This window comes from Psammomys obesus, unplaced genomic scaffold (assembly GCF_907164565.1).
Source record: "Psammomys obesus unplaced genomic scaffold, mPsaObe1.curated_primary_1811, whole genome shotgun sequence".
In the NCBI taxonomy this organism is placed as follows: Eukaryota; Metazoa; Chordata; class Mammalia; order Rodentia; family Muridae; genus Psammomys; species Psammomys obesus.
In genome coordinates, this window is record NW_026590707.1 from 3,407,802 (window position 1) to 3,423,272 (window position 15,471).

At 40.3% G+C, this 15,471-nt stretch overlaps 1 protein-coding gene across 1 annotated transcript in view; it reads left to right on the plus strand.

The window, feature by feature from the left end:
* The first annotated feature begins 908 nt into the window (after positions 1-908).
* LOC129678037 (STAM-binding protein-like) overlaps positions 909-15,471 on the plus strand; it is a 34,078-nt gene continuing 19,515 nt past the window's right edge. The window contains exons 1-4 of the mRNA XM_055608709.1: positions 909-947; positions 11,919-12,124; positions 14,686-14,764; positions 15,003-15,095. Coding sequence (XP_055464684.1) covers positions 909-947; positions 11,919-12,124; positions 14,686-14,764; positions 15,003-15,095 — 417 coding nt within the window. The remainder of the gene's footprint in view (positions 948-11,918; positions 12,125-14,685; positions 14,765-15,002; positions 15,096-15,471) is intronic.

The following is a 15,471-nucleotide window of genomic DNA, read 5'->3' on the forward strand; positions in this document are numbered from 1 at the left end:
TTTCAACAGGGGGTCTAGGTCCTCTAAATTCATGGTCCTTAGTTAGAGTACATGTCTCTGCAAGCCCTCCTGGGCACAGGTATTTAGACTCTGTTGTTCTTTTTTGTGGAGTTCTTGTCACCTCTAGCACTTTCTATCTCCTTCTTTTTCCATTAGAATTCTGGCAATCTGCCTAAATCGTGGCTATGAGTATCAGTATCTGCTTCCAACCCTGGTGAGTAGAGTCTTTCAGAGGTTCTCTGTGGAAGGCTTCTGTCCTGTTCCTTGTCTTCTACTTCTGATGTCTATCCTGTTTGCCCTTCTAATGAAGATTAAGCATCTTTCCTAGGGTTCTCCTTGTTTAGAGTCTTTATGAGTATATATTTTAATATATTTATCTTGTATGACTAATATCCATTAAAGGCGAATCCTCCTCCATTGCTGGTGGGAATGTAACTTTGTATAACCACTTTGGAAATAAATCTGGCACTTTCTCAGAAAATTAGGAGTAGTGCTACCTCAACATCCAGTTATACTACTCCTAGGCATATACCCAAAAGATGCCCCACCATTCAATAAGGACATTTGCTCAACTATATTCATTGCAGCTTTATTTATAATAGCTAGAATCTGCAAACAACTTAGATGTCTCTCAATGGAGGAATGGACACAGGAAGTGTGATACATTTACACAATGGAATACTACTCAGCAATTAAAAACAAGGAAATCATGAAATTTGAAGGCAAATGGTGGGAACTAGAGAAGATCATCAGTGAGGAAACCCAGAAAGACATATATGGTGTATACTCATATTATCAAAAATTTTAAGAACTCTCTTCAATGGCTTACTGACTAGACTATATCTTCCTTTTGTTGTAAAGTCTAAGAGAACATGCACTGCCATATGGTTTCTAGTGAGGCAAGGACCATGGAGACCACCGTGGCCTCCAGGCACAACACAGACCATGTAGGTCTTTTGAGGGGGCCCGATCCAGAACATGAACTCTTATCCAGTGCCAGCTGCTGTGGCTCTAGTTTTACTTCTCTCTGCCCCATTATTGGGGAGCTGCTCAGCCATTTTTATTTTCTCCATTTTCATGAGACCACTTTTTAAAACATTCCCCAAAGAAATGGCATTTTTGTTGTTGTGAAGATAGTTTGCTCTCTGTAGGATTGTTCTATGCTACAGTGTATCTCCTCTGTGCCTTCATGGTTCTCTCATGCTCCTTTTTTGTTTTTGTTTTTTACTTTTCTAAAATTTGTTTATTGTTTCATTAATAACAGTTTATTCACTTTGTATTCCAACTGTAGCCCCCTCCCTGGTTCCTGCCCAATCCCACTCTCCCTCTTTCTTTTCCTCCCATGCCCCTCCTCAGTCCATGATAGGGGAGGTCCTCCTTCTTTTCCATCTGATCCTAGTTTATCAGTTCTCATCAGGACTGGCTGCATTTTCTTCCTCTGTGTCCTAGTAAGGTGGCACCTCCCTCAGGGGGAGGTGATCAAAAAGCCAACCACTGAGTTCATGTCAGAGACAGTCCCTCTTCCCATGACTAGGGAACACACTTAGAAACTGAAATGACATGGTCTAGATCCGTGCAAGGGTTTCCTGAATATTCCTTAGAGTATCAGTTTCAGAAAAGTTTCCAGTGCCCTATTTTTTTTTTCTCTGCTTGTGGAGCTCCTGTCCTCTCCAGGTCTTTCTATCACTCCCTTCTTTCATAAGATTCCCTACACTCTGCCTAAGGTTTGGCTATTATTTTCAGCATCTGCTTAGATACTCTGCAGGGTAGAGTCTTTCAGAGTCCCTCTTTGGTAGGTTCCAATTCTGTTCCCTGTTTTCTCCCTCTTCTGAAGTCTATCCAGTTTCCTTTCTGAATGAGGATTGATCATTTTACCCAATTCCTTCTTCTTGCTTAGCTTCTTTAGGTGTACACATTTTAGTATGATTATCTTATATGTCTAATATCCACTTATAAGTGAATATATACCATGTGTGTCTTTCTGCTTTGGGGACGATCTTTTCTAGCTCCCACCATTTGCCTGCAAATTTCATGATTTCCTTGTTTTTAATTGCTGAGTAGTATTACATTGTGTAAATATACTACAATTTTTTGTATCTATAATGCAACTGAGGGACATCTGGAGTTTGTCCAGCTTCTGGTTATTAGAAATAAAGCTGTTATAAACATGGTTGAGCAAATGTCCTTGTTATATATATGAGTATCTTTTGAATATATGCCTAGGAGTGGTATAGCTGGATCTTGAGGTAGCACTATTCCTAATTGTCTGAGAAAGCACCGTATTGATTTCCAAAGTAGCTGTACAAGTTTAAATTCCCACCAGCAATTGAAAATGGTTTCCCTTTCTCCACATCTTCTCTAGCATGTAATGTCACTTGAGTTTTTGATCTTAGCTATTCTGATGTGTGTAAGGTAAAATATCAGAGTCGTTTTGATTTTCATTTTCCTGTTAGCTAAGGATGTTGAGCATTTCTTTAATTGTTTCTCTGCTATTCCATATTTCTCTATAGAGAATTCTCTGTTTATCTCTGTACCCCATTTTTAATTGGATTACTTGCTTTGTTTCTATTGAACTTCTTTAGTTCTTTATATATTCTGGATATTAGACCTTTGTCAGATATATAATTGGTGAAGATACTTTCCCCATCTGTAGGCTGTCATTTTGTTGTCATGACAGTGTCCTTTACATTACAGAAACTATTGTTTCATGAGGTTCCACTTATTGATTGTTGATCTTAGAGCCAGTGCTGTTGGTGTTCTTTTCAAGAAATTGTCTCTTGTACCAATGATTTCAAGGCTATTCTTCACTTTTTCTTCTAACAGGTTTAGTGTGTTTGTTTTTTTTTTTGTTGTTGTTGTTGTTTTTGAGGTCTTTAATCCACTTGGACTTTAGTTTTGTGCAGGGTGACAAATATGGACCTATTTTCATGTTTCTACATGAAGATATCCAGTTAGACCAGCACCATTTATTGAAGATGCTATCTTTTTTACATTGTATATTTTTGGCATCTTTGTAAAAAATCAGGTCTCCATAAGTGTGTGGGTTTATTTCTGGGTCTTCTACTTGATTCCATTGATCTTCCATCCAGTTTCTATGACAGTACCATGCAGTTTTTATTACTGTTGCTTTATAGTACAGCTTGAGATCAGGAATGTAGATACCTTAAGAAGATCTGTTGTGCAAGATTGTTTTGGCAATTGTGGGTTGTTTTTTTTTTTTTTTTTCATATGGAGTTGAAAATTGTTCTTTCAAGTTCTGTTAAGAATTGTGTTGGTAATTTGATGGGAATTGCGCTGAATCTGTATATTGCTTTGGTAAGGTCGCTATTTTTACTATGTTAATCCTGCCAAGCCATGAACATGGGAGGTCTTTTTTTCTTCTGATATCTTCTATTTCTTTCTTTTGAGACTGATAGGTTTTTTTTTTTTTCATACAAGTCTTTGACTTGCTTGGTTAAAGCCCTTTATGTCCTTTGTTGCTATTTTAAAAGGTGTTGTTTCCTTAATTTATTTTTCTCAGCCCTTTTGACTTTTGTATATAGGAGGTTTACTGATTTGTTTGAGTTAATATTGTATCCAGCCACTTTGTTGAAGGTGTTTATCAGTTGTAGGAGTTACCTGGTAGAATTTTTGGGGTCACTCATGTATACTACCATATCATCTGCAAATAGTGATACTTTGACTTCTTCCTTTCTGAACTGAATCCACTTGATTTCTTTTAATTATCTTATTGCTCTAAGCAATGACTTCAAGAACTATGTTGAAGAGATATGGGGAGGGTGGGCAGTCTTGCCTTGTTCCTGATTTCAGTGGCGTTGATTTAATTTTCTCTCCATATAGTTTGATGTAGGCTATAGGCTTGCTGTATATTGCCTTTACTAGGCTATATTCCCTAAGCATATATTGCTTAGGGAAGTGTCTTGTGTCCTTAATCTCTTCAGGACTTTAAACATAAATGAAATGTTAGATTTTGTCAAATGCTTTTTCAGCATCTAAGGAGATTATCATTTTTTTTTCTTTTGGTTTTGTTATATGGTAGATCACATTGATGGATTTCCATATATTGAACCACCCGTGCATACCTGTGATGTATCCTACTTGGTCATAGTGGATGATATCTTTGATGTGTTCTTGGATTTGGTTTGTGAGTATTTTTGCATCAAAGGGTCATTGGCCTGAAGTTCTCTTCCTTTGTTGGTTCATTGTGAGGGATAGTTATCAAGGTGACTGTGGCTTCATAGAATGAGATTGGTAAAGTTCCTTCTGTTTCTATTTTGTGGAATACTTGAAGAGTATTGGTGTTAGCTCTTCTTTGAAGGTCTGGTAGAATTCTGTGCTGAAACAATTTGGCCCTGGGCTTTTATTGGATGGGAGACTTGATGACAGCTTCTATTTCCTTAGGGAAGATAGAACTATTTAAATTATTTACCTGGTCTTGATTTAGCTTTGGTATGTGGAATTGATCAAGGAAATTGTCTATTTAATTTACATTTTCAAATTTTGTGAAGTATAGGCTTTTGAAGTAAGACCTAATGATTGTTTGGATTTTCAGTGTCTGTTGTTATGTCACCCAAAATTCATGTCTGATTTTGTTGATTTGGATAATTTCTCTCTACCTTTTCTATTTATCTTGTTGATTTTCTCAAAGAACCAGATCTTAGCTTCATTGATTCTTTGAATTGTTTTATTTGTTTCTAATTGATTGATTTCGGCCCTGAGTTTGATTATTTCCAGCCATCTGCTCCTCTTGGGAGTGTCTGCTTCTTTTTATTCTAGAGCTTTCAAGTGAGGTATTAAGTTACTTGAATGAGATGTTTCGAATTTCTTCTTGAAGTGACTTAGTGCTATGAACTTTCCTCTTGGCACTGCTTTCATTGTGTCCCATAAGTTTGGGTATGTTGTGCCTTCATTTTCATGAATTCTAGGAAGTCTTTAATTTCTTTCTTGATTTTTTTTCCCTGACCCAGCTCTCATTGAGTAGCAAGTTGTTCAGTTTCCATGTGAGTGTAGGCTTTTTGCCATTTCTCTTGTTGTTGAACTTCAGCTTTAGTCCATGGTGGTCAGATAAAATACAAGGTATTATATAAATCTTCTTGTATCTGTTGAGGCTTTGTGACTAACTATATGGTCATTTTTGGAGAAGGTACCATGAGATTCTGAGAAAAAGGTAAATTCTTGTGTGTTTGGGTAAAAGGTTCTGTAGATATCTGTTAGGTCCATTTGATTCATGACCTCTGTTAGAGTCATTGTTTCTTTGTTTAATTTCTATTTTGTTGACCTGTCGTTTGTTGAGAGTGGGGTGTCAAAGTGTCTCACTGTTAATGTGTGGGGATCTATGTGTGGTTTAAGTTTTATTGGTGTTTCTTTTACGAATGTGTGTGCCCTTGTATTTGGGGCATTGATGTTGAGAATTGTGATGTCTTCTTGGTGGTATTTTCCTTTGATGAATGAAGTGATCCTCCCCACCTCTTTTCATTGATTTTGGTTGAAAATCTAGATATTATAATGGTTACTCCTGCTTGCTTCATGGGTCCATTTGCTTGGAAAACTGTCTTCCAGACCTTTAGTCTCAGGTAATGTCTATCTTTGTGACTTAGGTGTGTTTCTTGTATGCATCATATTGTTGGGTATTGTTTATACATCCATCCTGTTAGTCTGTGTCTTTTTATTACAGAGTTGAGTCCATTAATATTGAGAGAGATTAATGACCAATGGCTGTTAGGTCCTTTGATTTTGCTGTTGTTTGTGGTAGTGTATTTGTGTGCTTGGCTATTTTTAGTTTTTTTGTAGTGAAGTTTTTTATTTTCTGTTTTTTTTTTTTTTTTTTTTTTTTTTTTTTTTTTTTTTTTGTAGTATCTTCTGTAATTCTGGATTTGTGGTTAGGTATTGTTTTATTTTTTATTTTAATCACAGGTCATTCACTTGTATCCCAGCCATAGCTCCCTCACTTTTCCCCCTCTCAATCCTACTCTCCCTCTCTCTTCTCCTCCCTGCCCCCTTCCACTGATAGGGGAGGTCCTCTTCCCCTTCCATCTGACCCTAGCTTATCAGGTACCTTCAGGACTGTCTGCAGAGTCCTTATCTGTGGCCTAGTAAAGCTGCTCCTCCCACCAGGGAGAGGGGAAGTTCAATGAGCCAGTCATTGAATTCATGTCAGAAATGATGCTTGTCCCCCTTACTAGAGAACCCAGTTGGATACTGAGCTATCATGGGCATGGGTAGGTATTGTCGAAATTTGTTTTTTGTCATTGAATATCTTATTTTCTCAATCTATGATGACTGAGAGTTTTGCTGGGTATAGTAGTCTGGGATGACATACGTGTTCTCTTAGGGTCTGCATGATATCCATCCTGGCCTTTCTGGCATTCATAGTCTCTGTTGAGAAGTCAGGTATAATTCTGATGGGTTTGCCATTATATATTATTTGGCCTTTTTCCCTTGTAGCTTTTAGTATTTTTTTCTTTGTTCTGTATACTTGCTGTTTTGATTATTTTGTGGATGGAGGATTTTCTTTTTTGGTCTAATTCATTTGGTGTTCTGTAGGCCTCTTGTATGCTTATAAACCTCTCCATTAGGTTGAGAAAATCTTCTCTGATTTTGTTGTAAATATTTTCTGGGCCTTGGAGGAGGGAATCTTCTTTTTCCTCTATTCCTAGATTTTGTCTTTTCATGTTGTCTTGGAGGGTTTGTGTCAGGAACTTTTTAGATTTAATGTTTTATTTGATGGATACATTGATTTCTTCCATTGTATCTTCCACTCCTGAGATTCTTTCTTCCATCTCTTGTAGTCTGTGGGTTATGCTTACCTCTGTAGTTCATGTTTTCTTCCCTAAGTTCTTCCTCTCCATTTGTGTTTTCTATAATTTTTCCCACTCTATCTTCAGATCTTGAACTGTTTTGTTGATTTTCTCCACCTGTTTGAGTGCATTTTTCTTCAATTCCTTTACCTGTGTGTTTGAATATTCCCCTGTTTCTTTTATTTCTTTCAGTAACATAATTATTTCCTCTCTGAAGGCCACAAACTGTTTGGCTGCATCTTCCTGTATTTCTTACAGATGGCCATACTGTTTTATTTTATCTTCCTCCATTTCTTTAGCGTTGGCAATAATCTGTTTGACTTTTTCTTCTTCTGTTTCTTTACACATGACCATAATCTGTTTGACTTTATCTTCTTATAATTCTTTATGCATTTTATTTGTTTCCTCATTAACCTCTTCAAAAGTACAGATGTAAGGTCATATTCTTGAATTTCACTTATGACCAGGGGTGTTTGTCCCTGTATAACTGGATTCTGGAGATGCCATGTTGCTTTGGCTTTTGTTGGTTGTGCTTTTATGCTGGCCTCTCTCCATCTAGCTGTCTCAGGTGTTGGCTGTTACTTTCTGGCAGGAAGATGGTTGTTCCTGAAGGCGGTCTCCTCAGATTTTTGGTTATGATTATCTGAATGGTGGTGTTTCTCAGGAATTGCTACAGGTCACCTCAGGCGTATGGACCTGTGTGGTAACTGTGGTCATTGATAGTCAATGGGGCTCTCCTCTGACCAGGAGAAGTCCTGGAGACAGCTACCCTGCTGCTGGGTTTCTTGCTCTGAATTTAGTAGGCTGCTGTGTTTGCTGGGAGAAGCAGAGAACCAGAGAGCCCCGCAAGTTGGTCAGTTTAGCTAGGGTGACAGGTTGCACCTTGGTGCAGTGTGTGGGGCTGATCCTGTGGATCCCAGGCATTTCTAGGTCTGAGGATGGAGCTCTGTGCCCCAGTACGCAAGTGGTAATCAGTGGGAGGGGTGCACATCACTCATGCATGCAGCCGGAGGTTAGAGCCTGGAGTTTGCAGCAGCCCAGAAACTTTTCTTGTGCTGAGTGTCCTGAGGTCGGATCAGATGTTTCCTCCCACCATGGGGTTTCCTCCCAATAGGGAGACCCAGTCTATGGTGTTTGGGGTCCACAATTCAGTCTAAAATGGCGAGTAGAGCATGCAGGCACAGCTGAGTAGCTCCATGCTGGCAACTGAGCACCTGTAGGAACCTGAGAACTTTTTTTCCGAAAACGTTTGGAGGGAGGTGTTCAGCTGAGTGCACTGAGGTTGGACATGTGTTTGCCTCACTGTGGGGTTTCCTCCTGACAGAGACACGCAGACTTTGCTGCCGTGCCGCCCACAGTTCTGTCTGGGAAGGTGAGTTGGGCACGGAGGTAGGTCTCTGGGCTGGTGGCTGAGCACCCACTGGACACTGGGACCTTTTCCCGTGATCGTCTCGGTGACCTGAGGTCGGTCCCTATTGCTTCCTTCAAATTGGGGTTTTCTCTCAACTGGAAATCTCAGTCTCTGGTGTTGTGGGCCTCACAGTTCGGTCTGGGATGGTGATCAGAACACATAGGCATGTGGCTCTGGGCTGGTGACTGAGCCCCTGCCAGGACCCGGGAACTTTTCAGGTGTTTAACTTGGTGACCTGAGAATGGACCCGATTACTTCCTACACCGTGGGGTTTCAACTTACCTGGGAAACACAATTGCTGGTTTTTGGGGGCCCAGAGTTCAGTTTGTTGGTAAGCGTGCAGTCACTGCTGTCCTGCTCCTCAGGCACAGTATCCTTTTCTTTTCTTTTTTTTTTTTCTTTTTTATTTTTTTATTATTTTTTTCTTTTTAGTTACATTTTGTTAACTCTGTGTCCCAGCTGTATCCCGCTCCCTCATTCCCTCCCCAACCCCACACTCCCTCCCTGGTCTCCTCCCTGCCCCTTTCCAAGTCCACTGATAGGGGAGGACCTCCTCCCCTTTCATCTGACCCTGTTTTATCAGGTATCTTCAGGGCTGGCTGTAAAGTCCTCCTCTGTGGCCTAACAGACTGCTCCTCCCTGGGAGGGGGGGGGGGGTCAAACAGCTTGCCCTTGAGATCCTGTTAGAAATAGTCCGTGTTCCCCTTACTTTGGAAAACTATTTGGTTACTGAGCTACCACGGGCCACATCCGAGCAGAAGTTCTAGGTTATATCCATAGATGGTCCTTGGTTGAGTGTCAGTCTAAGAAAAGACCCTGTGCCCAGATATGTTTGGTCCTTGTAGAGCTCCTATCCTTTCCATATCATACTAACTTCCCTTCTTTCATATGATTCCCTGCACTCTGCTGAGGGTTTGGTTATGAGTCTTAGTGTCTGCTTTGAAACACTGCTAGGTAGAGTCTTTCAGATGCCTTTTGTGGTAGACTCCTGTCATAAGTTCAATGCACATCCCATTTGTCTTTCTAAATGAGGATTAATCACCTTTGCCTGTGTCCACTTTCTTGATTATCTTCTTTAGGTGTGTAGATTTCATTATGTTTATCATATCTTGTAGGTCTATATAAGCGAGTATATACCAAGTTTGTCTTTCTCCTTCTGGGATACTTCACTCAGAATGATCTTTTCTAGATCCCACCACTTGCCTGCAAATTTCATGATTTCCTCCTTTTTGATTGCTGAGTAGTATTCCATTGTGTAAAAATACCACAATTTCTGTATCCATTCCTCCGTTGATGGACATCTGGGTTGTTTCCAAGTTCTGGCTATTACAAATAAAGCTGCTATGAACATGGTTGAACAAATGTCCTTGTTGTGTACTTGAGCAAATTTTGGGTATATACCTAGGAGTGGTATAGCTGGGTCTTGAGGTAGCACTACTCCTAGTTGTCTGAGAAAGCGCCAGATTGACTTCCAAAGTGGTTGAACCAGTTTACATTCCCACCAGCAATGGAGGAGGGTTCCCTTTTCTCCACAACCTCTCCAGCATGTGCTATCACTTGAGTTTTTCATCTTGGCCATTCTGATGGGTGTAAGGTGAAATCTCAGGGTCGTTTTGATTTGCATTTCCCTAATGGCTAATGAGGTTGAGCATTTCTTTAAGTGTTTCTCTGCCATTCGATGTTCCTCTTTCGAGAATTCTCTGTTTAGCTCTGTTCCCCATTTTTTAATTGGATTACTTGGTTTGTTGCTTTTCTGCTTCTTTAGTTCTTTATATATACTGGATATTAGCCCTCTGTCAGATAAAGGGTTGGTGAAGATTCTTTCCCAATCTGTAGGCTGTCTATTTGTTTTGATGACAGTGTCCTTTGCTTTACAGAAGCTTTTCAGTTTCATGAGGTCCCATTTATTGATTGTTGCTCTTAGAGCCTGTGCTGTTGGTGTTCTGTTCAGGAAGTTGTCTCCTGTGCCAATGAGTTCTAGGCTGTTTCCCACTTTTTTTTCCAACTGATTTAGAGTATCTGGTTTTATGTTGAGGTCTTTGATCCACTTGGACTTTAGTTTTGTGCAGGGTGATAAATATGGATCTATTTTCATTTTTCTGCATGTAGACATCCAGTTGGTCCAGCACCATTTGTTGAAGATGCTGTCTTTTTTCCATTGAATGGATTTGGCTTCTTTGTCAAATATTGAGTATTCATAGGTGTGTGGGTTTATTTCTGGGTCTTCTATGCGATTCCATTGATCCTCCTTTCTGTTTCACAGTATCCTTTTCATGTGGCCATCTTGAATCTCTCTTTCTCTCAAGCTTCTTGTAGCTGCTCCAAAGTTCTTAGGATGCATGCAGCTGTTGTCATCTTGAATCCAACTTTATTGTAAATCCTTATTTTAAAAAGAATGACTTAATCCTCTTTTTTTTTCAATTAAAAATTGTTTTAAGTGTTCACTCTGAAATGGAGGTAGTGACTACCATCCTGCCTCAGTCAATGAATTGCAGGATGAAAAGCCTGTATCTCCATGGCCATAGTTGTCATTATTTCAGCAAGGCATAGTTTAATGTATATTAATATTATTTCCCAGAGAAGCAAAAGTTTCCTTTCCTAAAAGCTTGTTTATCTGGTGACAGGAGGAAACTTTGTGACACCCAGACAATCAGACCACCAGAGTTGTCTAGATAATAAAGGACCTTTCACTACTGGAAGAACAAATGTGGTAAGTCTCATTGCACTTTACCATGAAGATAATTTACACAAAACCATATTTGGAAAGTTAAAATCCTAGTGTGTTTCTCTGTGTTTAAACTAAAGAATTAGAGTGATAACACATCACCTTTTCTTTACATTGCCAGTGAGATAAAGAAAAGAGGTCAATACTGTAAATAGGTAGTCTTTAGAGTACTTTGCATTTCTGCTCTCAAACAACCTGGCTCCCCTGCAAACATTCAGGATAGGATTGTGCAATGCTGTGGTCCAAGGTGCTGACAGTTCTCAAAGGTTTGTTTCTTTCTGATGCTTCTCAACCTTAGTTCCCGAAGTCCTTCAAGAGCAGGAACTGAGTTTTCATTTTTCATTATCACTCAGATGTTCTTGATGATTTGAGTATCATAGATACTAATTAAATAACAGGGAGCACCCAATCCCAAAGCCTTTTGCTTCTAGCTAAGATTGAATTATGGAATACATGGATATGGGTTCCTCCAAGCTCTGGTGCTCTCTAATTGTCTTGGTAATATCAGGAGAAGTCTCTGTGGTGAGTGCTGGTTTCATAAGTATGCAGAATCCTCCAATGTGTGCACAACCACTCATATCTATGTAAAGTCATGGTGCTAATCTCAATAAACAGGCTGTTTGTAAGGACCCTTCTTTAAGTTACATGCTACCTGAAAGCTCCTTTGCATTTTGCTTAAAAGGGCACAGAGATCCCAGGTCTGGAATCTGTCACTTTACTACCATATTAAGAGGATCCCATGCTGTGCCTGTTCACTAAATTATTTATTGAGTTGAATCACAAGAAATGTTGTTTTATTTGCTCTAATTTCTTTAGGGAGCGGTTTGTCACGCAATCTGGCACACATACATGTGGCACGCGTGCGCGCGCACACACACACACAAGCACATACAAGCCAACACTGTGTACTAGCTAGCTGGCACAGCAGGATGGAAGGATGGCAGAAGATGGGTTTTGATGTGTCCTGTCTTCTCTTTTGTATTAGACCATCCACAGACATGATGATGTCAGTCTACCTCCCCAAGAGCGGTTCCAGATCTTAAGTGCTCTAGGGCAGGACATCAAAATCAACAAAAAATTTTCCAAGGCTTCTTACATGAGCCTGAGAGACGACTTCTTCAAAATGGCAGCTGACCTGGAAGAATGTGGAAAAGAAGAAGCAGCTTTTATTCTCTATCATAAATTCCTCACGTGAGAACCTGCAGTTTCTATCTCCTTTTCTGGGACTGTTGTCTAACTTATGCTCCTCTCCTGTTCATGTTTGTCACATTTGCTGACAGTTACTGAATTTGACAATGTTAGGTTTTAATCATATTTCGGGCAGTTCACACACAATCTTTTCCTCCCTATTCAAAGACACAAGGAGCAAAGTTGCTGTGGTCACAAATAAAGAACTTAATGAGTAGGAGTTCCCTTAATTTTTTTATTAATTACATTTTATTCATTTTGTATACCTACTGTAGCCCCCTCCCTGGTCCCTGCCCAATCCCACCCTCACTCCCTCTTCTCCACCCATGCTCCTCTCCCAGTCCACTGATTGGAGTGGTCCTCCTCCCCTTCCATCTGATCCAATTTATCAGGTCTCATCAGGAATAGCTTGCATTGGCTTCCTCTGTGGCCTGGTAAGGCTGCGCCCCCTCAGGGGGTGATCAAACTGCCAGCCACTGAGTTCATGTCAGAGAAGGTCCCTGTTCCCATTAGTAGGGAACCCACTTGGACACAGAGCTGCCATGGGCTGCATCTGGACAGGGGTTCTAGGTTATCACCATGAATGATTCTTGGTTGGAGTATAACTCTCAGAAAAGATCCATGTGGCCAGATTTTTTTTTTCTCTTCTAGTGGATCTCCTGTCCCTTCCAAGTCTTTCTATCTCCCAACTCTTTGATAAGATTTCTTGTACTCTGCCCAAAGTTTGGCTATGAGTCTCAGCCTCTGCTTTGATACTCTGCAGGGTAGAGTCATTCGGAGTCCCTCTGTGGTAGCTCCTGTCCTTTTCCCTGTTTTCTCCCTCTTCTGATGTCCATCCTGTTTGCCTTTCTGAATGAGGGTAGATCATCTTACTCAGGTCCTCCTTCTTGATTAGCTTCTTTAGGTGTACAGATTTTAATATGATTATCCTATTTTATATGTCTAATATCCACTTACAAGTTATTATATACCATGAGTGTCTCTCTGTTTTTGGGATGGACACAGAAATTGTGGTACATTTATACAATGGAATACTACTCAGCAATTAAACACAAGGAAATGATGAAATTTGCAGGCAAATGGTGGGACCAAGAAAAGATCATCCTGAGTAGGAGTTTTTGATCTTTGCCTACATGGCCAGCTCTTTGAAAATAATAGTTGGCCAGGAAGTATGGCATATCTGAATTGGCTAGTGGATTGATCAGCAAATGGCCTCTGAGTCACAGGATTATCTCTGATGTGTAGCCAAACCCAGATCCCTTTTCTCTTCATCTTATAGCCTCTTGAGTTGTATGGGAAAGAGGGTAGCCCTCCCTGTAGCTACAGTCACCAGAAGACTGTAAAGCACCTGGAGTCAGTGGGGTTCAGCACAGCACAGTCTTTTTCCCAAGCTCTTCATCATTTTTGCACAGGCAGATTAAATACAAGATTGTGGATCTAACACCAGGGAATGACTCTTACAGGCTCAGGTACAAGAGTGCTGTGTTTGACAAAGTGAATGATGTTAAGATCTCACTAGTCATGTCTAGCCCTGAATTTGGTGAAACAGAGCCTAAGGATATGCCCAGGACTCTGAGGAGCTCAGGCAATGGGGTGGGGTTTTCTGGCCATGGCTTCCCTGATCTTCAGAAGACTGTGTGTGCTGAGGAGAGACGCCACCTTCTTGTTCCACAGAGGAGGAGAAAGCTCAGGTTTAGAGATATTTCAGTAGGACAGTTTGCATTTCCCTGCTCTTACTGCTAGAACAAGGGTTCTTCTGTTTGTTTTCCACTGTTGGTATTCTGTAAAACGAAGGTGTTCTTTTGAGCTCATCTTGTATCTCCCTCTCTTTTTTCTTACCATTCCAAAGACAAATTACTCTTAAAAGGGACTCGTATGTCCTTTGAGATATCAGCTTTTCATATGGTGATGAAAATCAGATATGCACATAAAATGATTCTGATCATACCCTCCCCTCAAGCAGAGTTTCTGACAGGGTCATGGATTGTTCTTGTATTTTGGACTGATGTGAGAGTTGAAGCAGGTGAGCAGTATCTCTGGGTGCAGCATCCCACCAGGTAACCCCAGCACACGTACTCCTAACTCTGAGCACCCTCAGTGTCTCCTTTCATTGCCTAATGTCTCTCAGGTGAGGTTGTGCCCTGCTGGGAAACAATACACAAAGGTGCTCTATGAGCAGCAATCAGTATTGTGATTGGGAATTGAAGAGACCACTGTCTTTATTTCCTGTTTAGAAGTTCCAGGTTATGCCCTGTTTCCTAAAGGATCTGTGACTAATTCTATGTGCTTCCTCCTGAGTGCTGGGGTGACAAACATGCACCTTAACAGCTTTGCTGTGCTTCTTGACAACTGATATTTGCTGAATGTGCCAGTTTATTATTACAAATAAAGACACATCTCTTTCCAGACACTGGGATGGAAACTGATGCTGGATTTCAGGATGTGCCTCTGTAAACCCCAGGAACTTCTGAAATCCTGCATGCAGAGGCCAAATTTCCTCCAGGCCTCATTTAAACATTTGAAATTTTTCTGTACATAGTATTTACTCTCTTTTATTCCTTTAGATTATATTTGGAAAAACTGAACATTGGCCCAAAACTCCGAAAAAGGGATGCGCATGGAAGAAGATCGAATTTCATCAAGGTGGGTCTTTGTTGCCTCAGACAACAAAGAGCAACCTGGAGTTACTCAGAGAAAATCCAGAGATCCTGTCACTCGGTGGAAAGGGGTCAGATGCTGCCTCAGCAGAACAGTAAAGAGGAGAGAGATGGATGGAATAGGGTTCAATCTATGCATGAGTTACTGTTGCCTTTCCCTACTTTTCCTTTTTTTTTCTCACAATAGAACTGTTCTAATTTTCCATTTTGATTTTGTATTTCAGATCCTAAACATCGTTTTTGACAGGGCCGAGACTCTAAAGAGGAAACTAATAAACAAATATAACAGGGAATACGAAAAATACCTAATGGAGATGGTCAGTATGAGGAGCACAGAGACAGCGGGAGTATATGGCAGCCTCTTCTTGGACTGCCTTGTTATGTTCCATTAGAGTCTGCAAGTCAATGAATAAGCTCCACAATCACTTGTACATAAATGCACTTGCTTCCATACTAGCCAACACACACACACACACACACACACACACACAAAGATGGGTGGAGTGAAGAAAAGACTGATATTTAGGTATTATTAGAGACAGGCTTATAGGAACTAAGTAAGGAGCTATTTTCCACAACACCAGATTTATTGATCCTATTCTGAGATGTCAGACATGAACAGAAATAGGTTTTGTTCATCTCTATGATGACAAGACTTTTTTTTTTTTATTCTGAGATTTCAAGTATTTACCT